This window comes from Vombatus ursinus, unplaced genomic scaffold, assembly GCF_900497805.2.
Source record: "Vombatus ursinus unplaced genomic scaffold, bare-nosed wombat genome assembly UNPS02005459.1, whole genome shotgun sequence".
NCBI classification, from domain to species: Eukaryota; Metazoa; Chordata; class Mammalia; order Diprotodontia; family Vombatidae; genus Vombatus; species Vombatus ursinus.
This window is the reverse complement of record NW_020945237.1, coordinates 10,999,505-11,026,137: the sequence shown is the minus strand read 5'-3', so window position 1 is coordinate 11,026,137 and position 26,633 is coordinate 10,999,505. Positions and strand designations below refer to the sequence as shown.

Below are 26,633 nucleotides of genomic sequence, written 5' to 3'. Positions count from 1 at the left end.
AAGAAAGAAAGAAAGAAAGAAAGAAAGAAAGAAAGAAAGAAAGAAAGGAAGGAAGGAAGGAAGGAAGAAAGGAAGAAAGGAAGGAAGGAAGGAAGAAAGAAAGCCTATTAAGCAAAATCAAGCACTTTGCTAAGTATTAGGCCATGGATTTTAAGAATAGGGGACCCATGGAGTCGAGAGGAGAAGTCAATTCCACCATAATGGGGGAGATGTCCAAAGAATGATGGGCTGTCATGAGACTCTAGGTAGTGGTAACTTTGTGTAAGATAAAGGAATAATCAATCAATGACCAGAGCCAGAGGGTGATGAATGACATCATGTGGAATATAGACCCAGTAACCACAGTCTAGGTTTGTATCTATGCAGATAGTTCTTAAATACCAATACTGGTTAGGTCACAAAGTATTACCACAAGGAGATAAGTTAATAACAAAGAAAAGAAAGGCATGTTATCTATGTAGAAACACATTACTCAACTGGTGTTATAAAATATAAATGAAACAGCTTCAATACTGTGATAGTAAATGAGCAAAGGAATCTGAATCCACTCCAGAGGCATTTTTACAAGATGTGCATTTCACCTCTCAGAAGGAATTTCATCTTATCTTGAAAACCTGGAAACCTTTTGGATTGCGTGCAAATGAATTACATTTATTCACTGCACAGGATGTAAATATCTCGCTGATTTATATATCTATTTATGGGTTTCTAAGTCTTTTTATATGCCTGTCTATGTCAGTGTTGTATGATTTAGGGTGCATTTACATTAGGCCTAAACATTTGGATGAAAAGTGAAAAATTCAATCATGCAGATGTTCTGCCTACACATCAAACATTTAGAAGTTTCCAATCACAAGAAAGGCACTGTGATTTAAAAAATATAGCGATACATTCCCACCTGCATGTTTGGAAAACATTTTTATTTATCTCTGGCACTATGGAGCTTTTGAAAGAGTAATGGATTTGAATTCAGAGAATCTAGTTTAGAATCCCTGCTCTGGCCAAGACCTAGGTGTGTGAGTGTGAAAAAGTCACTTGACCTTCTGGACATCAATTCCCTGAAATATAAACAAAGACGGTGGATTAGATGTTCTTTGAAGTCCCTTCCAACTCTGGATTGATGCTTCTATGACTAAGGACATCTAGGTGGCACAGTGGATAGAGCACTGGGCTTGCAGTCAGGAAGAATCCTAAGTTCAAATCTAGCTTCAGACATGTATTAGCTATGTGAAGCTAGACAAGTCACTTAACCCTGTTTGCCTCAGTTTCTCATCTGCAAAAATGAGCTGGAGAAGAAAGTGGCAAACCACTCCAGCATCTTTGCCAAGAAAACCTCAAATGGGTCACAGAGTCAGATGTGACTGAAACATTTGAACAAGACTAGGTGACTTCTAAGTTCTTACCCAGCTCTAATACTGTAATCTCTAGCATTCATTTTCCTTTGAAACCTTCTCAGTGATTCTCAATATGAATTTCCCTCTATTATACTCAAGCAAATAGCTTCGTAGTTCCTCCTTCATTCTTTGAAATGACTTTGCCTCTGTTTCGCTAAGGAGAAGAGGACCATTTGCAACTACCTTATTTTCCATCTTTTCTTGCTTACAGTATCAGTCTCAACACATACACTCTGTTGCCTTCTGCAGTGATGGAATGGTCCTGAATTGTCATCTCAGAGATTTCTTTCTCCCATGGCATGTCTAACCACTCATGTCCTTGATTTCTTTCCTTCTGTTCTCTGATTCCGCTGGCATTTTGTTCATTTAATCATTTGCCCGCACTCTAGTATTTTAATTCTTTCTGCTGATTCCCCACTGTCCACAAACATGCTTAGGTTTTCCTGAACCTGGAAAAAAAAAACAAAATAAAACCCCCTAAAACATAAACATTTTATTTGATCTTGATCTCCCTTCTATCTTATCATTACCTGTCTAATCCAACAGCATCATTTATTGCTTCTATCCAGATAACTTTCAAATCTACATTTTCAGCCTGCTCTCTCTTGGTCTCGGGTTGTCTAAAATCAGTGATTCTGTCATTTCTTTCCCCTCTCTTTTGAACTTTCTGCAGGTTGGCTTCCAACTTTCTCTGTTCTTCTTAACAATTATATTACCCCACGTACTCTGCAATCCAGTAACACCGGCTTCCCTGCTGTTCCTCGAGCAAGATACTTCATTACCCAATTCCTGGCTTTCTTCAAGTCCCATCTAGAATACTATCGTCCACGGGAAGCCTTTCCCAATGCCCTTTAATTTTAGTGCCTTCACCCTGTTGATTATTTCCAATTTATCCTGTGTGTACTCTGTTTGTACAAAGTTATTTTTCGTTGTCTCCCCCATTAGAATGTAAGCTCCTTAAGAATGGCAGCTGTCCTTTAACTTCTGTGTATCCCCAGTGCTGAGCACAGCAGCTGAAACATAGTAGGCACTTAGTAAATATTTTTTGCCTTCCAAAGTCTGCTAATTAATCTTCCTGTCTCCAGTCATTTCAGTTTACAATATCCACTCTATAAATAGATGCCAGATTGACGTTGCTAAATCACTAACTTTAGCATGATACTCCCCTACTCAAAAAATCTTCAGATTCAGTAGTATGGGAGATCAAGTTCAAAAGCCTTAGCCAAGCAGTCAAGACTCTCCTTAATGGGACTTCAGTGTACCTTTTCAGGTTTCTCTCTCACTTCCTCTGTACACAAACTGTCCTTCTACTGAACACTCCTTGAAACTTCCTGCATCTAAAGACTGTTCAGATTATTCCTTCTTCCTGGAACACCATTTTCTCTCCCTTCTCTCTTTCACCTCTTCTCAGGTTGGCTCATGCTGCACTTTTCCTGATGCCTATAGGCTACAGTGATCTCTCCTTCAACTCATCTCAAAGCACTTGCAGAATGTCCATACCATGCATTTCTCAATTAACTGTATACTGTCTCCCTGATGGCATCTCTGTAATTGGACAGTTTATATATTTTGGATCTATACCTCCAAATAGATAATCAAATCATTAAAGATAGAAATAGTACTAAAAATAATCTGTTTATCTACCTTCTCCCACAGAAAATATGTGCAGAGTTCCTAAGTAGGCAATAAATAAATATCTACTGATTTATTGATTTATGTGACCGAGCATACGAGTAGTTCATCAATTATACTTTTCTCTTGTTACATGACCAGCCCATTTTTTATCATATGTTTCCTTGATGACAACTTTTGTGCTACTTATCTGGAATAAATCCTTGTTTAGAATGTGTGGCAAGCCTTTTCTTATCCACTGTCCATCTCTCATGGACCTTTGGGTGATATTTGACTTCAATCATATGGAGCCTACTCTTCAAAGCTTTCATTTAGCAGGCATTTTTCCTCCTTCAAAAATCATCTTCTAGTTAAATTTGTGTTTATCCTGGTCATCTATCAAGCTTAAGCTTGTGAGCAGGGTACCTGCCTTCCAAACTTGTCAATGCTGGTCAGAAGATACCCTGTGATGAGCCTGGGATGGCAGAAATTTCAGTATAGGATCTCGTGTAAGGCTACATAAAAATTTGGCACCATAGGAATGTGCAACTAGATGGTAGACTGGACAGACTGCAAGACCTAGAGTCAGAAGTCCTGAATTCAAATTCTCCCTCAGACACTTACTAGTCATGTCACCTGGGCAAGCAAATTAACTTCTCAGATTCAGTTACTTCATATACAAAATGAGGATAATGATAGCACCTGTCTCATAAGGCTATCGTGAAGATCAAATGTGATAACACGTAACAAAGTAGATTATAAACTTGACAGCAAGATTACATGTATGTATATAATGTATATGTATATATGTGTATATATTTGTCAGATAGTGAGTTCTTTTCCCAGAAGCTGGGGTCTTTGGCTTTATCAAATAGTAGACTACTACACTAATTTATTACTGTGTCTTATGTACCTAACCCAGTCCACTGATCCACCACTCTATTTCTTAGCCAGTACCAAATAGTTTTGATGATTGATGTTTTATAATAGAGTTTTAGATCTGGTACAGCTAGGCTACTTTCCTTTGCAATTTTTTTTATTACTACTTTGATATTCTTGAACTTTAGTTATTCCAGATGAATTCTGTTATTATTTTTTCTAGCGCTATAAAATATTTTTGGTAGTTTAATAGGTATGGCACTGAATAAGTAAATTAATTTAGGTAGAATTTTCATTTTTGTTATATTGGCTCTGCCCACCCATGAGCAACTGATATTTTTTCCCAGTTGTTTAGATCTGATTTTATTTGTGTGAAAAGTGTTTTGTAATTCTGTTCATATAATTCCTGGTTTTGTCTTGGTAGGTAGGTTCTCAAATATTTTATATTGTCTATAGTTATTTTAAATATATATTTAAATACAAATTAGTTATTTATTTTACAGCTATTTTTATATTGTCTACAGTTATTTTATCTCTCACTGCTAGGCTTTGTTGGCAATATATAAAAATGCTAATGACTCTGCTTCCAGGAGCCAAGATGGCAGAGTAAAAAGGTAGTTGCTTTCACCTTCCCCTATCAACCTCTGAAAACCCAGAAAATATCACCCCAGAAAAAACCCTGGAACAGCCGAACCAGAAGAAAGAAGGGGTGCAGCAGTGCAGTAGCCCAAGTAGCTAGAGGGATTAACGGGAAAGGCCCCTCTTACCCTGGGGGAAGGGGAGCAGTATGGAACCAGGAGTCACCCAGCCAGCTAGTGGAAAGACCCACTTTAGCACACCAAGAGGAGATCCTGGTGCCTTGGCATTCTACAGCAAATGAGTGTCCCAGTGCCTCAGTAAAAATAAGGGAAGCCACACTACAAAGGACCCCAGATGGATAAGCATCCTGCAGCATTCATCTGAAAGGAGCTGAATAAAGCAACCTAGAGTTGCCCGAAAGTTCCAGCCTTGTTGATTCCAGCCCAACACCAGGTAAGCTATCAGAACCCTACATCCTCCAACTGCCAACCAGGAGGATATCACAAAGCCCAGGTGGTCGAGCAGGCAAACATCAACAACTGGACCTCCGAGTGCTTCAGTGTGGGTGGCAGAACTGGTGGAAACCAGCTCAGAAAACCACCAGGTGCCTTGGCATTCTACAACAAAGGAGTCTCCCACTGCCTCAACAGAACTAAGGGAGGCAGCACTGCAAGGGACCCCAGGCAGAAAAATACCCAGCAGCATCCACCTAAAAGGAGTTGAACAAAGCTAAAGGAAAGGAAAAGCAGGCAACCTAGATTGCTTAAAAGTCCCAGCCTTGCTGATTCCAGCCCAACATCAGATAAGCTTCTGGAACCCTACAGCCTCCAATTGCCAACATAAGAGGCCCCAGCTCCCAAAGTCAGTGACCAAGACTTAGGCTCCCAACATAAGAAGCTTGGGTCAGTGCCCTCTGCTCCCCAGCAGGAGAGCAAAACCTCTTTAAAGGCCAGGGAATAAAGAAACACCATGAGTAAAAATAAAAGTACTATAGATTCATATTATGGGAAAAGTGAAGATCAAGACAGAAATTCTGAAGAGGAAAACATTGTTATCAAACCCACATCTGCAACATCAAAAGGGAATATGAACTGATCTGAAGCCGAAAAAGCCTTCTTAGAAAAGCTCAAGAAGGATTTTAAGAGTCAAATGAGAGAGGTAGAGGAGTCCTTAAAAAGTACAATTGGCCAGTTGGAAAAAAAGTACACTGAAGAAAACAAGTCCCTAAAAAACAAAATTGGCCAACTGGAAAAAAAAGTACACTGAAGAAAACAAATTCCTTAAAAATACAATTGACCAATTGGACAAGAAAGTACAAAATCTAACAGAAGAAAATAATATGTTAAAAATTAGAATTGAACAAATGGAAACTAATGACTCTACGAGAGAGCAAGAATCAGTCAAACAGAAACAAAAAAAATGAAAAAATAGATGAAAACATAAAATACCTCATGGGTAAAACAACTGACCTGGAAAATCAATCTAGGAGAGACAATTTAAAAATCAGAGGCCTACCTGAAAATCATGATGAAAAAAAGAGCCTGGACAATATCCTTCAGGAAATCATAAAGGAAAACTGCCCTGAAGTCCTAGAACCTGTAGGTAAAATAACTATAGAAAGAATCCATTGCTTTCTGCCTGAAAGAGATCTCAAATTGAAAATGCCAAGGAATATAATAGCTAAATTCCAAAATTACCAGATAAAAGAGAAATTACTTTAAGCAGCCAGAAAGAAACAATTTGAATATCACGGAACCACAGTCAGGATTACACAGGACCTTGCAGCCTCTACATTAAAAGATGGTAGGGCATGGAACGTGATGTTCCGTAAGGCAAAGGAGCTTGGAATGCAGTCAAGTATTAACTACCCAGCGAAAATGAGCATGATTCTTCAGGGAAGGAGAAGGATATGCAATGAAATAGGAGACTTCCAAATGTTCCTGATAAAAAGACCAGAGCTCAACAAAAAATTTGATCTTCAAGTACAAGATTCAAGAGAGACGTAAAAAGGTAAATGGGACAGAAAGATACAATATGTTGTTAATAAGGGCAAAATGTTTACATCCTTACAAGGGAAGATGACACTTTCAACTCTTGAGAACTATATTGTTATTGTACCATGTTAAAGGAGTATACATAAAGGGGGTGGATATAAGTTGACTTTGATGTAATGATAAAAACAAAATTAATCAAGTGGGTTAAATGGATCCAAGTAAGTGGATTAGTCTGAGCTAAGAAAATGTACTGAGAAAGGAGGAGGTAGACAAGGGTAAATTACATTACAGGAAAAGACACAAAAACCTATTACAGCAGAGGTAAAGAAGGAAAGGGGATGAACATTGTTTGAACCTTACTCTCATCAGATTTGGTTCAAGAAGGGAATAACATAATCAGTGAGGTATAGAAATCTAACTTGCACTATAGGCAGTAGGAGGGAAAAGGGGAAAGAAAAGGGAGGGGGGATAGAAGGGAGGGAAGAAGTAGTAAGGGTAAAGGGGAAGAAAAGGGAAAGGGATGATAGACGGGAGGTAGGACTGGAGGAGGCAGTGATCAAAAGCAACACACTAGTGGGGGGGGAGTAAGAAAGGAGAAAGAAAAGCATGAACAGGGGGAAAAAGGATGGAGAAAAAGACAAAGATAGTAATCATAACTATGAATGTGAATGGGGTGAACTCTCCTGTAAAACAGAAACATATAGCAGAGTGGATTAAAAACAATAATCCTACAATATGTTGTTTACAGGAAACACATTTGAAAAAGAGTGACACATACAAGGTAAAGGCAAAAGGCTGGAGCAAAATATATTATGTTTCAGCTGAAGTAAAAAAAGCAGGGGTAGCAATCCTGATCTCAGACAAAGCAAAAACAAAAATAGGTCTTATCAAAAGAGATAAGGAAACTACATCCTGCTAAAAGGCTCCATAGACAATGAAGTAATATCATTACTAAACATATATGCACCAAATGGTATAGCATCCAGATTCTTAGAGGAGAAGTTCAGGGAGTTACAGGAAGAAATAGACAGCAAAACTATACTAGTGGGGGACTTCAACCTCTTCCTCTCTGAACTAGATAAATTTAACCACAAAATAAACAAGAAAGAAGTTAAGGAGGTGAATAGAACATTAGAAAAGTTAGGTATGATAGACCTCTGGAGAAAGCTGAATGGGAATAGAAAGGAATATACTTTTTTCTCGGTGGTACATGGCACATACACAAAAATTGACCATGTACTAGGGCATAAAAACCTCACAATCCAATGCAGAAAGGTAGAAATAGTAAATGCATCCTTTTCAGATCATGATGCAATAAAAATGATATATAATAAAGGGCCATGGAAAGATAGACTAAAAATAATTGGAAACTAAATAATCTATCCTAAAAAAATGATTGGGTCAAAGAACAAATCATAGAAACAATCATTAATTTCATTCAAGAGAATGACAATAATGAGACAACAGACCAAAACTTATGGGATTCAGCAAAAGCAGTTCTTAGGGGAAGTTTTATATCTCTAAAGGCTTACATACATAAAATAGAAAAAGAGGAGATCAGTGAATTGGGCATACAACTAAAAAACTAGAAAAAGAACAAATTAAAAATCCCCAATTAAACACCAAATTAGAAATATTGAAAATCAAAGGAAAAATTAATAAAATTGAAATTAAGAAAACTATTGAACTAATAAATAAAACTAAGAGCTGGTTTTATGAAAAAAACAATCAAATAGATAAACCTTTGGTTAATCTAATTAAAAAAAAGAAAGAAGAAAACCAAATTACTAGTATCAAGAATGAACAAGGTGAAACTACCACCAAGGAAGAGGAAATTAAAACAACAATTAGGAATTATTTTGCCCAACTTCATGCCAACAAATTTGACAATCTTAGTGAAATGGATACATATTTACAAAAATATAAACTGCCCAGATTAACAGAAGAGGAAGTAAAATACTTAAATAACCCCATCTCAGAAAAAGAAATTGAACAAGTCATTGATGAACTCCCTAGGAAAAAATCTCTAGGGCCAGATGGATTTACATGTGAATTCTATCAAACATTTAAACAATTAATTCCAATACTATATAGACTATTTGGTAAAATAGGTGAAGAAGGAATCTTACCAAAATCTTTTTATGATGCAAATATGGTGCTGATACCTAAACTAGGAAGAGTCAAAATAGAGAAAGAAAATTATAGACCGATTTCTCTAATGAATATATATGCAAAAATTTTAAACAAAATATTAACAAATAGATTACAGTAACTTATCACAAGAATAACATGCTATGACCAGGCAGGATTTATACCAGGAATGGAGGACTGGTTCAACATAAGGAAAACTATCAGCATAATCCATCATATCAACACCAAAACTAACAGAAACCACATGATCATCTCAATAGGTGCAGAAAAAGCTTATGACAAAATACAACACCCATTCCTATTAAAAACACTAGAGAGCATAGGTATAAATGGAGTCTTCCTTAAAATAATAAATAGCATCTATCTAAAACCTTCAGCAAGCATAATATGTAATGGAGACAAGCTAGAAGCATTTTCAATAAGATCGGGGGTGAAACAAGGATGTCCATTATCACCACCGTTGTTCAATATTGTACCGGAAACATTAGCTTTAACAATAAGAGAAGAAAAAGATATTGAAGGCATTAGAATAGGCAAAGAAGAAGCAAAGCTATCACTCTTTGCAGATGACATGATGTTACACCTAGAGAATCCCAGAGAATCAAGTAAAAAACTACTTGAGATAATAACAACTTTATCAAAGTTGCAGGCTATAAAATAAACCCACATAAATCATTGGCATTTCTATATATTACCAACAAAGCCCAACAGCAAGAGAGAGAAAGAGAAAATCCATTTAAAATTACTGTAGACATTATAAAATATTTAGGAGTCTACCTCCCAAAACAAACCCAGGAACTCTATGAACACAATTACAAAACACTTCATGCAAATAAAATCAGATCTAAATACTTGGAAAAACATCAGTTGCTCATGGGCAGGCCAAGCTAATATAATAAAAATGACAAATCTACCTAAGCTAATTTACTTATGCAGTACCATACCAATCAAACTACCAAAAAATTATTTTATAGAGTTAGAAAAAATAATAACAAGATTCATTTGGAAGAACAAAAGGTCCAGAATATCAAGAGAACTAATGAAAAGAAATGCAGGGGAAGTTGGCCTAGCCATTCCAGATCTTAAATTGTATTATAAAGCAGCAATCATCAAAGCTGCTTGGTACTGGCTAAGAAATAGAGTGGTGGATCAGTGGAATAAGTAAAGTATGCAAGACACAGTAGTCAATGACTATAGTAATCTATTATTTGATAGACCCAAAGACCCCAGCTTCTGGGATAAGAACCCACTCTTTGAAAAAAACTGCTGGGAAAAGTGGAAAAGAGTATGGCAGAAACTAGGTGTAGACCAAAATCTCACACCACATACCAAAATAAAATCAAAATGGCTACATGATTTACATATAAGGCTGATACTATAAGCAAACTGAGAGAGCAAGGGATAGTTTTCAAGTCTGATCTATGGAGAACAGAAGAACTCATGACCAAACAGGAGATAGAGAACATTACAAAAAGCAAAATAGGTAATTTTGATTACATTAAATTGAAAAGTTTTTGCACAAACAAAGCCAATGCAACTAAGATTAGAAAGAAGGTAGAAAATTGGGAAAGAATTTTTACAACCAGTCTCTCTGATAAGGGCCTCATTTCTAAAATATATAGGGAATTAAGTCAAATTTATAGGAATACAAGCCATTTCCCAGTTGATAAGTGGTCAAAAGATATGAACAGACAGTTCTCAGATGAAGAAATTAAAGCCATCTATAGTCATATGAAAAAATGCTCTAAATCACAATTGATTAGAGAAATGCAAATCAAAATAACTCTGAGGTACCACATCACACCTATCAGAATGGCCAACATGACAAAACAGGAAAATGATAAATGTTGGAGAGGATGTGGTAAAATTGGAACACTAATGCATTGTTGGTGGAGTTGTGAAATGATCCAGCCATTTTGGAGAGCAATTTGGAACTATGCCCAAAGGGCTATAAAAATGGGCATACCCTTTGACCCAGCAATAGCACTTCTAGGGCTGTATCCCAAAGAGACCATACAAATGGAAAAAGGACCTACATGTACAAAAATATTCATAGCAGCTTTTTTTGTGGTGGCAAAGAATTGGAAATTGAGAGGATGCCCATCGATTGGGGAATGGCTGGGCAAGTTGTGGTATATGAATGTGATGGAATACTATTTTGCTATATGAAATGATGAACAGGCTGACTTCAGAAAACATGGAAAGACTTGTATTGTCTGATGCTGAGTGAAGTGAGCAGAACCAAGAGAACTTTGTACACAATAACAGCCATGTTGTGTGATGACTAATATTGATAAACTTAACCCTTCCAGGCAATACAAAGATCTAAGACATCTCTGGAGGCCTTGTGATGGAAAATGCTATCCACACCCAAAGAAAGAACTATGGAAGCCAAATTGCTAATTTTTTTCTCTTCTGTTGAGTTTTGTCTCCTCTTTCTGATGGTTCCTCCTATTGGTTTTAATTTCTACTTACAACATCACTAATGTGAAAATATGTTTAATGTGAATGTAAATGTATAGCCTATATCAGATTATGTGCCATCTTGGAGAGGGTGGTGAGGAGGAAGGGGGAGAACAATTTTAAACTCAAAAGCATATGGAAGTGATTATTGATAAATCGAAATAAATTAATTAAAAAATAAAAAAATGCCAATGATTTATGTGGGTTTATTTTATACCCTGAAACTTTGTTAAAGTTGTATATTATTTCAAGGAGTTTTTTAGTTGATTCTCTAGGATTCTCCATGTATACTATTATATCTTCTGCAAAGAGTGATAGCTTTGTTTCTTCATTATATGTTCTAATTCTTTTGATTTACTCCCATCACTAGTACAATATTGAATAATAGCAGTGATAATAGGCATTCTTGTTTTACTCCTGATCCTAATGGAAAAGCTTCTAGCTTGTCCCCATTACAGATAATGCTTGCTGTTGTTTTTAGGTAGATATTACTTGTCATTTTAGCTCCATATATTCTTATGTTCTCTAGTGCTTTTAATAGGAATGGGTGCTGTATTTTGTCAGAAGCCTTTTCTGCATCTATCGAGATAATTTCTATTAGTTTTGTTATTGATAGGGTCAATTATGTTGATAGTTTTCCTAATATTGAACCAGCCCCACATTTTCATAGTGTATTCTCCTTGTGATAAATTGCTGCAATCTCTTTGCTAATATTTTATTGAAAATTTTTGCATCAATATTTATTAGGGAAATTGGTCCATAATTTACTTTCTTTGTTTTGGTCTTTCCTGGTCTAGGTATCAACACCTTATTTGTATCATAAAAGGAATTTGGTAGAACTTCTTCACCTATTTTTCCAAAGATTTGGTATAGAACTGGAATTAATTGTTCTTTAAATGTTTGGTAGAACTCACTATTTTGGTAGAATTTACCAATTTGGTAGAATCCATCTGGCCCTGGAGATTTTTCCTTAGGGAGTTCATTAATGGTTTGTTCAATTTCTTTTACTAAAATGGGATTATTTAAATATTTTATTTCCTCTTCTATTAATCTGGGCAACTTATGTTTTTGTAAATATTCATCCATTTCACTTAGATTATCATTTTTATTGGCATAGAATTGGGCAAAATAGCTCTTAATTATTGCTTTCAGTTCCTCTTCATTGGTGGCGAATTCACCCTTTTCATTTCTGATACTAGTAATTTGGTTTTCTTCTTCTTTTAATCAAATTAACTGAAGATTTATCTATTTTACTGTTTTGTTTCCATAAAAACATCTTAGTTTTATTTATTAGTTCAATAGCTTTCTTACTTTTAATTTTATTAATCTCTCCTTTGATTTCCAGAATTTCAAACTTGGTATTTAATTGGGAATTTTAAATTTGTTTCTTTTCTAACTTTTTTAGTTGCATGCCCAATTCATTGATCTCCTCTTCCTCTATTTTATTCATGTAAGCATTTAGAGATATAAAATCTCCTTTAAGTACTGCTTTTGGCGCATCACATAAATTTTGGTATGTTGTATCATTATTGTCATTCTCTTTGATGAAATTATTGATTGTTTCTATGATTTGTCTTTTGATCCACTCATTCTTTAGGATCAGATTATTTAGTTTCCAATTAATTTTTAATCTATCTTTCCATGACTCTTTATTATACATAATTTTAGTGCATCATGATCTGAAAAGGATTCATTTAGTATTTCTTATTTTTTACATTTGATTGTGAGGTTGTTATGTCCTAACACATGGTCAGTTTTTGGGTAGGCAACATGTACCAGTGACAGAAAGGTATATTCCTTTCTATCCCCATTCAGTTTTCTCTGGAGGTCTATCATATATAACTTTTCTATAATTCTATTCACCTCCTTAACCTCTTTCTTGTTTATTTGTGGTTAGATTTATCTAGTTCTGAGAGGGAAGGTTAAGGTTCCCCACTAGCATCATTTTGCTGTCAAGTTCTTTTGTAACTCACTTAACTTCTCTAAAAATTTAGATGCTATACCTCTTGATCCATGTGTGTTTAGTACTGATAATATGTCACCATCTATCATATCTTTTAGCAAGATGTAGTTTCCTTCCTTATCTCTTTTAATTAGATCTATTGTTACTTTTGCTTTGTCTGAGATCAGGATTGCTACATCTGGTTTTTTTTTTTTATGTCAGCTGAAGCATAATATATTCTGCTCCAGCCTTTTACCTTTGCTCTGTGTGTATCTCTCTGCTTCAAATGTGTTTCTTGTAAACAACATATTGTAGGATTCTGGTTTTTAATCTACTCTGCTACCCACTTCCATGTTATGGGAGAGTTCATCTCATTGACATTCACAGTTATGATTACTAACTGTGTATTTCCCTCCATCCTATTTTCCCTTCTGTTTATATTTTTCTCTCTCCTTTCATCCTGTCCTTCCTCACCACTCTTTTGCTTCTGACCACCATCTCCTTCAATCTGCTCTCCCTTCTATTAGTCCCCTCTCCCTTTTCTTTCTTCTTTCCCCACTTACTTCCCTATAGAGTAAGATAAATGTCTCTACCCAACTGAGTATGTATGTTATTCCCTCTTTGAACCAAATCCAATTAGAGTAAGGTTCAAACAATGCTCACCCTCATCCTTTTGTTTCCTCCAAAAGGTCTTTTTGCACCTCTTCATGGGATGTAATTTACTTCATTCTGGCTCCCCCTTTCCTCTCCTCCCACTACAATCATTTTTTTTACCTCTTGATTTTTTTTATATCATCACATCAAAATCAGCCATACCCTCCTGCCTATGTATACTCCTTCTAACTGCCTGATAGAGACAGGGTTCTCAAGAGTTACAAGTATCATCTTCATATATAAAGATGTAAAAGTTTAAAAAAATATGTAAACAGTTTAACCTTATTGAATAACATTTTTTTTCCTTTCCCATTTACCTTTTTATGCTTCTCTTGGGTCTTGTATTTGAAGTTTGAATTTTCTGTTCAGCTCTGTTCTTTTCATCAGAAAGGTATGAAAGTCCCCTATTTCATTGAATATCCATCTTTTGCCCTGAGTGATCATGCTCAATTTGCTGGGTAGTTGATTCTTGGTTATAATCCCAACTTCTTTGCCTTCCAGAATATCATATTCCAAGCCCTCTGATCCTTTAATGTAAAAGCTGCTAAATTGTGTGCAATCCTGACTGAGGCTCCATGACATTTGAATTGTTTCTTTCTGGCTGCTTGCCATATTTTCCCATTGATATGATAATTCTAGAATTTGGCTACAATATTCCTTGGAGTTTTCATTTTGGGATCTCTTTCAGGAGTTGATCACTGGATTCTTTCAGTGACTTTTACCCTCTAGTTCTAGGATATCAGGACAGTTTTTCTTGATAATTTCTTGAAAGATGCTGTCCAGATTTTTTTTTATCATGGCTTTCAGATAGTCCAATAATTTTTAAATTCTCTCTCCTAAATCTGTTTTCCAGGTCAGTTGTTTTTCCAATGAGGTATTTTACATTTTCTTCTATTTTTTCATTCTATTTTTTTTATTTTGTTTGACTGATTCTTGTTGTCTCATGGAGTCATTAGCTTCTATTTACCCAATTCTATTTTTTTTTTTTGGTTAGGCAATGGGGTTAAGTGATTTGCCCAGGATCACACAGCTAGTAAGTGTTATGTGTTTGAGGCCAGATTTGAACTCAAGTACTCCTGAATCCAGGATGGGTGCTGTATCCACTGCACCACCTAACTGTCCCTCTTAATTCTAATTTTGGAGGAATTATTTTCCTCAGTTAATTTTTGTACCTCCTTTTCCATTTGGACAATTCTACTTTTTAAGGAGTTATTTTCTTCAGTGGATTTTTTTTTCACATTTGTCCAATTGTGTTTTTCAAGGAATTGTTTTCGTTGGTAAATTTTTGTCCTTCCTTTGTCCAATTTGTTGACTCCCTCTTGCATACATCTCATTTATTTTCCTAAATTTTCTTCTACATTTCTTATTTGATTTTTTAAATCCTTTTTGAGCTCTTCATAGAAAGCATTTTGGGCTTTAAACCAATTCATAATCCCCTTTGAGACATGTATGATATTGTTGTCCTCTTCTGTGTTTGTTTTTTGATCTTCCCTGTCACTATAGTAGCTTTCTATGGTTATTGCTCTCTTATGGTTTATGCTCATTTTAAAAAGTTGAGCTCTGCTGCTGAAGCACAGAAGGCACTGTTTCAAGCTTCTTGTTCGGGGGACCAGGGGCCTGGTCACTTGCTTTCTGCTGTGGGGCCTGAGCTTCTGGTGGCTTGCCCACTGTGTTGGGTTGGCCTGGCCTACTCATGCCTGTTGTGCCCTGGGTTTGGGGACTGGAAGTTTGTGCACTGATCTGGGCTCTGCTCCTCTTTAACCCAAGTGAGACAGACCTTTCCAAAAGTCCTTCTAAGTTCTCTTGGGCTGTAAAATTGTTTCACTCTGACTTTTTGTGGATCCTGTCACTTCAGAATTCTTTTAAAGGTTTCATTTAATGTTGTTTCTGAAGGAAACTGTTGAGAGCTCTGGTAACTTCCTGACTTCTCTCTCCACCATCTTGGCTCTGCCTCTGAAATATTTTTTAAAGCTACAAACCATTCCCATTGAGAAAAATACTTGTCATGGAAAGACAACACAAAGGAATATTGAACACTGGGAAGAAGTTAATTTTTCCTGATGAGACTCAGTTTTTCATTCAAGACTATACCAAAATTATTGTCAGAAGAAGCCTATGGGGTCTAAGCATTTTCATTAGAGTGTAAAACATACACTATCAAAAATAAAAATGAACTTAAAAGTTTTGTGACATTGAAGAAATTATGATCTCTGATAAAAAGCTATTAAAACTATTAGAGTTTTTTATTTAAGCTAGTAAAGCTTAAAATTGCACTATGATTTTTGGAACAATTCAGTGTATTAATATGCTGAGAAAAAAGCACTGTAAGCTAACAAAAAAGTTTCCAAATGGAGACAGAATAGTGCAATACCACCTTAAATAATGCCAAACATCACACAAGGTTGAGAAATTTAGATGAGACAGAGATAAATTTACATGCATGTCCTGTGAACTCAAATTATTCAAACCCTACTGAGAAATGATGTGCTATAATCAAAGCTAGACTTTGAAAAATTGATTATCTGGTAAAGGCAGACTTATCCAATGAGATAAAAATCCAAGATGTTTCAAAATATTTTGATCTTAATGCCAAATCATATATTTAAGGAGCAATGGATAGGGTGCTGGGCCTGGAGTCAGGAGGACTTGAGTTCAAATTCCACACTAAACTTGTGACCCTGGGAGTGTCACTTAAATTCTGTTTGCCTCAGTTTACTCATCTGTAAAATGAGGATAATTATAATACCTAACTCGCAGGGTTGTTGTGAGGATCAAGTAAGTCAATAACTGTAAAGTGATAAGCACTATGCCTGGCACACAGTAAACACTATGTAAACATCAGTTATTATTATTAATCATTACTACCATATATACATATACATATACATATTATATATATATATATATATATATTCTTTACATGTAAAAAAGTTGTAAGGTTTATTGGTTGTCTACAAATATAATTATTTTACTTTGTCCCAAGTAATTTGAGCAGCTCTTGTCTAGTCTCACTGGTAGAACATTTGAGGGAATACTGACACTGATGAGGTCATCGATACAGTGGACTGTATATCATGTGATATGTTTTTGATTAATTTATTTCTACATTCTCCAAAGAAAATAATATCCTGAAAGTCATTTTTTTTTGCAAAAAAAAACTTCCTAAATTTTTATTTTCATATTGGGATTTTAATGGAATTTTTTTTTTTTTGGTTAGGCAATGAGGTTAAGGGACTTGCTCAGGGTCATACAGCTAGTAAGTGTTATGTGTCTGAGGCCGGATTTGAACTCAGGTCTTCCTGAATCCAGGGCCAGTGTTCTATCCCCTGTGCCACCTAGCTTCCCCTTTAATGGAATTTCTAAAAGATTTATAATGGTTCCAAAGTAATGCTATCCAACCTCTTTCAAAATAACCATTGTGATTTGATTTGAGAATACGCCATGTGGATTCCTGGGTACTTATGCTTTCTTTGAGTCTATTTGGATCCATCTAGTTAAAGATTTTGAGCTTCTTGACCTGAAGGGAGCACATGTATCCTTCTTCCTAGCAATATTATCAAGAATAGAACATAATCTCAAAATACAATTTGACTGTGATGATCTTTCTCTCTTTGCATTGAAAAACTCATTTCCTTTTTTATGTCTTAAAAAAAAACAGACTGAATACCAAAACTAGAGACATGAAAAATTTATAACAATACTGATTCAGACTGCTCTCACATAGTACTATGTTGAAGAACATCTGTTTTTCTTCTTAAATTAGTAAAAATAGACAGGTAAGTAAAGACCAAATGTGAAGGCTTAATCTCAAGAGAAAGTACAACTGGCTTGTACAATTTTGAAAAAGATCAAAGACCAAATGAACCTGAAACTTATCCACTATTCATGATAGGTTAGCTGAATGTGGAAATTCAGCTTTAGTACCTTCTCAATGCATTCACAACACTGTAAATAATAAATATTTATGATGTGCATTTGTGGGACTGATAAAATCACCTGCATGTCTACACATGCTATGTATTTCTTTTGATGTAAACAGAATCTAGTTAATAGTTACAAGGAAATTACTATCCCTTTAGTCAGCTTTCACTTCAATACTTCAAATATTGCTTGATGTGGTTCATCATCTATTCTGGCCATTAATCAAGTCTGGTTATATAATTGATTGTGGTTCATGAAAAGTGAAATTATTTAATTATTTGCATCTTTTTTTCATATCAATACCTCCAGGGGCATTGGATGGAATAACTCATGTAATGGGGGTAGAATAGCCTGTGTGGGCTAGTCCTTGAAACATGCATATTTATTTGTCGCTGAGTTTCTGTCCCAGTTTTGGTGGTTGGAAAAAAAGGAGACACACACATGACTAAGAGGTTAGTATTTTGTCATGATGGGCTGTTTCCTTCTAATTGACCACAGAATTGGAAGAACCAGTGGTTTAGGTTGCTGATCCAGAAATGGGTTTGTATACACTAATGGTGACCAACAGCTTCATTATTCTCTTTTTTCTAAGGCTGTTAGGCTGGTCTATATTGTGGTAGTCCTGTGAGGGAGGTGAGGGCTACTGTCTCCCACCACATCATACTAGCTGGGAGCACAAGGTTGCTTTTGTCTCCTTTTTTTTTATCATCTCCTCATCTTAGGTTAATGACTATTCCTGAGATGGAAATACCTAGATGACTTTATGAGTTTAAGAAATTCAGAGTTTCTGCCCAAGGTCTCTCCAAAGCCCAGAGCTGTAATGAAAGACTAGCAATGGTCACCAGAGAGACATAGTGGAACAAGCCAGGCCAACAGAGAAGGTACCTGGCCAAGAAGCATGTAGGGTGGCTTGCCTCAGCCGCAGTTAGTCCCAGCTGAGTCACAGAAGGACTTGATTGCTGCCTCTGTGCCCCAGAGCAAACTTGTTGAAGACTCTACAAAAGGAAAATATTAAGAAAGTATTTCAAGGGTGTCTAGGGTCTACCCCTTTACCTTAAGTGTTATCTACATATGTTCTTTACTACTATCATGCTTAAACTTAAAACTTACTCTCTCTATGGAGGCTGAGAGTATTGGTGGGAGAGTAGACTTTTTTTTCCTTTCAGATTATGGTGTTTTATACTGATTGTTCTCATTTCTAGATCTTCTTAGTGGATCCCTTTTCTAAAAGCAAATTGATATCTACTGGTTGATGGTTAACAACGAGTACAGCAGTGAAGGACCAGGAGCATTGTTACCAGGAACACAGTCCCTCAGGATTACCATTCGAACTCTGGGTAATAAGAAGCAGCTGCTTTTTGGAGACGTGATCTACCAAAGTGAATGTAGTTTTGGAGGAATAAGGTAGAGGAGGTGATATACTCAAAATCATGCGGAGCATGCAACTTGGTAGCAATGAACTAATAAACCAAAGGAATCAACATTTGCATTTTAAAAACAAAAAGAAATAGAATATGTCATCATTTTATGTGTTTATTAATGTAGCTTGGTCCTTTTCTAGTAGAATATAAGTTCTCTTAGGGTAAGGATTGTTTGATTTTTATTATGTTTGTTGGTATAGCCAGTACCTTACTAATAGTATGTGCTTGATGGTAACATTTTGAGTGGAATGGAATTGAAATATTATGTATTTTGATAAAATAAACATGGGCAGAGTAGTAATATCAAGTTCTAGGGATGTTTAGTACTTTAGAAAATACTCTATCAGATACAGGAGTGCTGTTTCCTTAACTTTTTAAATAAGCTCTGGCTGTTGGCTACAAGAGATTTTTAGATCTTGTTCTAAAATGCTGCATTTTGAGAAAGTAAAATATATGGCATTCTAGCTACTCCTGTCATTTTTTTCTCATATATGATAAAGACATAGGTACAATAACTGCCTATTTTAAACCACCTATTTCATTGCATCATAAAGGAGTTAGAGCTAAAGTGAACCTAAAGGCCGTATAGCTAACAGACTTTCATTTTACAGATGAGTAAATTGAGGCCCAGAAAAGTGAAGTTATAACTGTTGACATCTTGCATGGATCCATGTGGACCCTCTTGTCTTCTCCCTCTATATGAGTTCACTCAATAAACTCATCAGCTCCTGCAGGTTTCATGAAAATTTTGATGCAGGTGATGCATAGATGGTACTTCTAGCCCTGGTCTCTGTTGAGCTCTAGTCTGTGTCACCAGTCACTTTTTAGAGAACTCAAACTTGATGTCTGGAGGTATCTTGAGTCTGACATAGCCAAAACAACTCATCTTTCACACTAACCTCAGTCCCCCTCTTTCCAAATTTCCTAATGCCACAAAGATGACAACCCTTCTTTTAGTCACCCAGGCTTATAATCTGAGTGTCACATTCAATTCTTCACTCTCACTCATCCTCCATATAATATCTTTTGGCAAGTCTTGTGGTTTCTAACTTCACAACATCTCTCATATGTTTCCCTTTCAGCCACTATACAAATCAGGGTAGTGCAGACCCTTATCACTGCACACTGGAACCATTTCAATAACCTTCTGGATACTCTTCTTGCCATAATTGTCTTCCCACACAAATTCACCCTCCATTATATTGCCAAAGTGATTTTTCTTTTTTTAAAAGTTTTATTTAATTTTTAATTAATGGAATTATATTAATGGAGTAAAATAAGCATTTCCATAACATAGTATACTAAAAAAAGGTGAACATGAAACTGCAAATCAATTATGTACAACTTGCTATTCATTTTAAATATATAATAAAGTTATCAAGTATTTTTTTTCCTTTTCCTTTTTTCCTCATTCCCCCCTGCCCTAGTGATGGCTAAAAATCACACACACACACACACACACACACACACAATCAATCATTCTATACACGTATTTATCAATTCTTTTTCTGATGGAGATAGTGTCTTCCTTCATAGGTCCTTTGTAGCAAATTTGGGTATTTATAATAGTCAAAACGATTTATTCACTGAAAGTTGTTCTTAAAACAATATTGCTTTATTGTATAAAATGTTCTTTTGGTTCTGCTCATTTCACTCTTCATTATTTCATACAAGTCTATCCATGCTTTTTTCTAAGATCATAGAGTTCATCATTTCTTATAGCAGAGTAGTATTCCATCATGATCATATACCACGACTTGTTTAGCCATTCCCCAATTGGCGGGCATCCCCTCAATATCCAGTTGTTTCAAAGTGATTCTTCTTAAAGCACAGGCTTAACCATATCACTCTCCTCTGACTAAGGTTAGGTGGCTCCCTTATTTACCTCCAGTATCAAATATAAAACACTCTGTTTGTCATTTAAAGCCCTTTACTCCCTACTGCCAGTCTTCTTCGTCTTACTGTACTCCATGTTATCTTTGATCTAATGACAGCAGCCTGCTTGCTAATCGTTGTATACAGTACCCCATCTCCAGATTCTATGAATTTGCGAATGTTATCCCCCATACCTGGACTGTTCTCCCTTCTCACCTGTGCATCATGGATTCCCTAGGGACTGACAAGACTCAACTCAAATCTGACCTTTTACAAGAAGCCCTTTCCAATCCTTTTCACTATAATGATTTCCCTCGGACATTACCTTCCATCTACTCTGTGCATATCTTGAATATAACAAAGTTGTTTACTTGTTGTCTTACCTATTAGACTGTGAATTCCTTGAGGTCAGGAACCATGTTTTACCTTTCTTTGTATGCCTAGTACTTAGCATAGTGACTGGCATATAATAAGGACTTTTTGTTTCATTTTTAAAAAGCAGTCTTTTTACTACACTAGCCTGCCTTTCTATAACTGACTACACAAAAGCGGGATTTTATATATGTGTGATATAACATTTCCTTAAATTTGGAACCATACTTTGATGCCATTGGTTAGATAAAGCAGAACTTTCTATCAGATGGCGTGAGCTCAGGGCTAAGATTTGAAAGCCTTTTGTTCTGTACTTGAGCTTGCTGCCATAACCTCATTACACCTCAATTTATAATATTAGCATAACATCACTGGTCACAGGGGAAATTACAAAGCTGTTTGGTATTTCAGTAATTAATATTTGATATCTGAGGAAAAATCAGGTAGAAAAGCAAAGAAAAAATTAAGCACACTGAATCAGACTCCTATTTCTTCAATACCGTCACTGAGGATGTGAATTTGGTTCATTATTATCATCACCTTATTTCCAAAGAGAGAAAATGATGATATAGGCAATTTAGTTGGATAATTTTCAAGAGGAATTGTGTTATAGTGGATAAAAGATTTGACCTAGAGTCAGGACAACTTGGACTCAAATTCTGCCTCTAAAACTTACTAACTGCATAAGCCTGGGCAAGTGACTTAAAGTCTCTTGGCCTGTTTTCTCATCTGTAAAATGGAGATGAAAGTAATAACTATAGTACCCACCTGGCAGGATTTATGTGAAGCTCAAACAAACAAATGAATATAAGTGTTTGGAAAACACTGAAGTCCTATATAATTGGTAGTTACTATGCCTCAAAAGCCCTCAGTTTCCTCATCTGTAAAAGAAGAGGAGCTAGGCTACATGGCCTTTGAATTCCTCTCTGGCTCTATGATTCTATCATCTTGACGACAGCATAATATAGGACAACATAATAACAACAATGCTATACTTATCAAGTGTCTCAACTGCATGCTAAGGTAAAAGTACCCTAGGCAGAAATTTCTTAGTTTAAATAAATGTGAAAACAAAGCTGTATATGATGGTGTATATGATAAACCTAATTACAAAATTCACCAGTCTAAGCAATTATTTTTTTGTTTTTGTTTTTTTGTAATGGGTAACAAAATATGAACAGCAGTTAATGTTCTTTACCATCCATGTTAAAAACTTTAAATTATATATGTATATAAAAATTTCAACAAATACACAATATTAATCTTCACTTATAAATATGTATATATAATACATGTATATACAACATTATTTTTCAGATGTATGTATGTTTTTGTAAATATGTATATACATGTCTATCAATACACACATGCACTCTTTTTCATTTATAAGTATAAAACCTAAGCAAGTCTACAGCATCATGTTATATTCTAAGTACCTCATTTTAGAAAGGACATAGACAGATTGGACCATATTTAAAGGCAAGACCAGACTGGTTAAGAGGACTGGAATCCATGCCAAATGCAGATCATTTGAAGGAACTAGAAATTGTTTAGGCTGAAGTGAAGTATTAGGGAAGACATGACATGTTATAGAGGACTGAACTAGAAGCAATTGAAAGTAGAGTGACAGATGGAAAATCAAAGTAAGGCAAAACTTCTAATGATCAGGGCCAGACAAAAGTAAAATGGGATGCCTTTTAAAGCAGTGAGTTCTTCTTCCCTGGTAGTCTTCAATTAGAAGCTGGATTACCACTTGTCAAGGACAATGTAGATATCCTTGTTCGGGTATTAGATGGACTAGTTCAACCTTTGGGGTTCTTTTCAACTCAAAAATACTGTGCTCATTCAGATGGGATCATTTGGTTACTGAGGCACTTATTTTCATCACTAAATATGTAATAATTAGATTTGCTTCTTCATGGGGACAAAAAGATTCTTGAAAAGCAAAGGAAGAAAATTTCAAGGAATTAGTGAGATTGTTGCATCTTGGCTAAAGCCAATGTCTTTAAGAATTACTGACTTTTTCTTTTCCCCTTTGATATGATATTGCCCTTTGGCAAGTTTGATTTTTATAACTAGTGGCAGAGACTTCTTCAGTGTGAAGTTTAGAAATGGGAAGCTCAGAATCTCCTCATCTCTCCCATTAGTCAGATCTGGGGTTAAATTTGCTATTTCAGTTGAAAATGATAAAAATCTAATCTGTGACAGCCAGTGGTCATTTTTATTTTTAAAGAGTACTGCTGCTGACTGAAAAATAGGTCTCTAAGCTTCATACTTTTTAAAATTTGTTTTAAGAAAGTAACTTATGTAAGCTTTTGGTTTCAAGATTTGAGTGTGCTGCTTTGAAAATGAATGTACAAGATATATAGTAATCAAGTGAACAAGAATCAAAATTATCTTTAAATCATGGACAAAAATATTTTCATTAGTCTGAAAAAGTAGACTTCTTTTTGAAAGTTTAATGTATTATGATAAGAAAATAGCTTAGAAGGGGGACTGGACAACAAATCCTTGAAAAATATTAAGTTTTATTTTTTGTGGCTGGTTTTCACAGCATGCCCAGATATTTCTTCCTGATTCCAATCAAATACATGGACCCTGGAATCCTATTTATAGCCACATGTGACTGTGTAACCACTATGTGGTGACACTGTGTTATGCTAATAATGTGTGATGACAAAAAAGTCGTCCAATGGCTGAAGAAGTAGAACAACCGATGACTCAGGAGGTGCTGGACCAGAAAAGAGTGAGTTACAATGGCAGGTCCACCTTTCATTCTCCTGTTCTGAAATCAAATGAGAAGAGGACTGATATGAACTGCTGGTTAGGGGAAGTAGTGTTTACTCCCTGTCCCACCCAGCTCCTATGTGTCCTGTTTCTTTCTTATTCTTAGGTGACTCAATATCCTAAGAGTATATCAAGGAAACTGTGTGAGTTTTGGAGAAGGAGAGGTCACATCAAAATTCCCACTGGTTACCAGAATTGGTAGCAGTAGCTAAGAGAATAAAGTGGCAGAAGTCAAAGGAACAGAGAAACATGTAAAGGAAGTCGTCTGATGATGTTAGTGGCATCAGAGATCATAAGTCTTCGTAACAGTGAGAAATGTCAGCCATGTATTCTAAAATGGTACTGATCCTTTAACCTCAGCAGAGATAAATAACTAAAATGAATTTCATGAGGCCTCCACAAAAAGGAGAAAAAGATTTACAGAGCTAGAAATAAGAAGACATCCTTTGGGCACATATGTTCTTGACACAGATGCCTCACTTCTGTAGGATTTTATACTCCAGTTGGGACCTTGTTGGGCAAGGGGTAAGTTTGGGGGGATTGTTTTCTTTTTAACATTCAACTACTTTTCATTCAGCAGCAGTACTCTTTAAAAATAAAAATGACCACTGGCTGTCACAGATGAGATTTTTATCATTTTCAATTGAAATAATAAACTTAACCCCAGATCTGACTAATGAGAGAGATGAGGCAATTCTGAGCTTCCCATTTCTAAACCTCACACTGAAGAGGTTTCTGCCACTAGTTACAAAAATCAAAATTGCCAAAGGGCAACATCATATCAAAGGGGAAAAGGAAAATGTCAGTAATGTCATAAAGACATTGGATTTAGCCAAGATCCAACAGGGTCACTAATTCCTGGAAATTTTCTTCCTTTGCCTTAAATTTATTTACCTTCTCAGGAAACCTCTTTTCTAAAAGCTAATAGCATTCAACTGGCTAAATGATAATGGAGATCACACTGGTGGGGGCTCCTGAGCAACAGTACCAGAAAGTCCAATATCTCTAGGTTATCCGTGGAACCTTTATTGGAGTAATAACTATTGTCTTCTGAGGACCTCAAGCTACTATTTTACTTGTAAGTTGAGATAGTGAGCCCAAATGAGGCACTAAAATTGCATCAAAGATCTTGAGAGATCTCAGAGGCCATCTATCCAACTCCCTTATTCCATACAAGTAAAGAATCTAATGTCCAGGGAGACGGAGGGATGACCAAGGTCACTTAAGCAACTATACAACTATACAATAGAAGTGAAATTTGAAGCCAAGGCTTTTAACTACAGTCAGTGAAATCCATCATACCATAATTTATATAACCAGAAATTTCTCTGAAATCCTGCCCTAAAAGGAAAAAAAATGCAACTTTTGCACATCATTCTGCCCTACTCATCCCTGCCTCCCTTTGAAGGAGTGGGAATCCTGGGTCATGATTTCTTCCTAGGTCAAGATTAGTTATTATAATTTACTTAGGATCTTTTTGCAGTAAAATATCTTATATATGTTTTTTCAGAGTTGTTTGGTCTGGACTGGTGATATCACTGGGTTTTGGGAACTCACAATTAGAAAACTCTCTATCAACACAGACTGGAACCAGATGCTTAGCTACTTAAAATTGTAGAGAATTGCCCACTAAGAGGTTAAGATACCTGCCCAAGGCCACACAGCTTGTATATATCAGAGCTGGTATGAATTCAGATCTTTCTGATTGAGGTCAGCTCTTTATCCACTAAGCCACACTTCCTCTCTTACAAATTATCAGTAATATTTAATTTATATCACTTACGTGTGATACTCTTTCTCCTTAATTGACCCAATGATTCATAAAAATCTTTGATGTTCAGCCACAACCATCATAATGGACCCCTGAAACTGAGTATCCATTCTCTATAAACCTTAAACCAATTCTGTATCAAAGATTAATAAATTTCAAGTATTTAATCCTAATAATCTCCAAAATTAACATATTTATTATATCAATTAAAACATACTCTGTGGTATTTTATGTATCTGTTTTTCTAATTGTTTTTGCACAGACCTGTTACGAAAGAAGAAATATCCCCATTGAAATGATAGATAAAGAGGTAAGATGGTCCAGGAGATACATGCTTTTGAGTGGTAAAGTAGAAGAATAATTTATTACCAGTGATCAATTCCCCTGAGCATCTTTCAAGATGGCTTCTCATGACCTTTTAAATGGTAAATGGTGTTCTGCTCAAATTCCACTGCTAGGCAAATTTTCATAAATTTTCCCCAGGTTTTGGCTTCTTTATTACTGTTTGTCAAACTGATTCACGATATGAATTGTTTCCTATATTTGTATTTTGATAGAATTAATGTTTATGTCATTCCTAAAGTTCTGGAGAAGTCTTTTAAGACCCAGTGGTAATTACAACTAGGTCATGATTAGTAAAAATAATAAATTCATATGGCATGTTTCCATTGGGCTGGAATCAATTACTACTTTTTAAATACAAATATACTTTGAATAAAGTAAACTTAAATAATGTGACCTCTTCTTGGGATTTATCATTAACATTACTCAGGACCTACACGTAATATCTCAATTGCAGTGCTCATTGAGGAAATAGGT

General features: G+C 35.6%; 1 protein-coding gene across 1 annotated transcript in view; it reads right to left on the bottom strand.

Moving 5' to 3' along the window:
• Positions 1 to 26,633, bottom strand: part of MALRD1 (MAM and LDL receptor class A domain containing 1) — an 832,608-nt gene that overhangs the window by 214,813 nt on the left and 591,162 nt on the right. Inside the window, 1 exon segment of the mRNA XM_027847861.1 lies at positions 15,227 to 15,414. Coding sequence (XP_027703662.1) covers positions 15,227 to 15,414 — 188 coding nt within the window.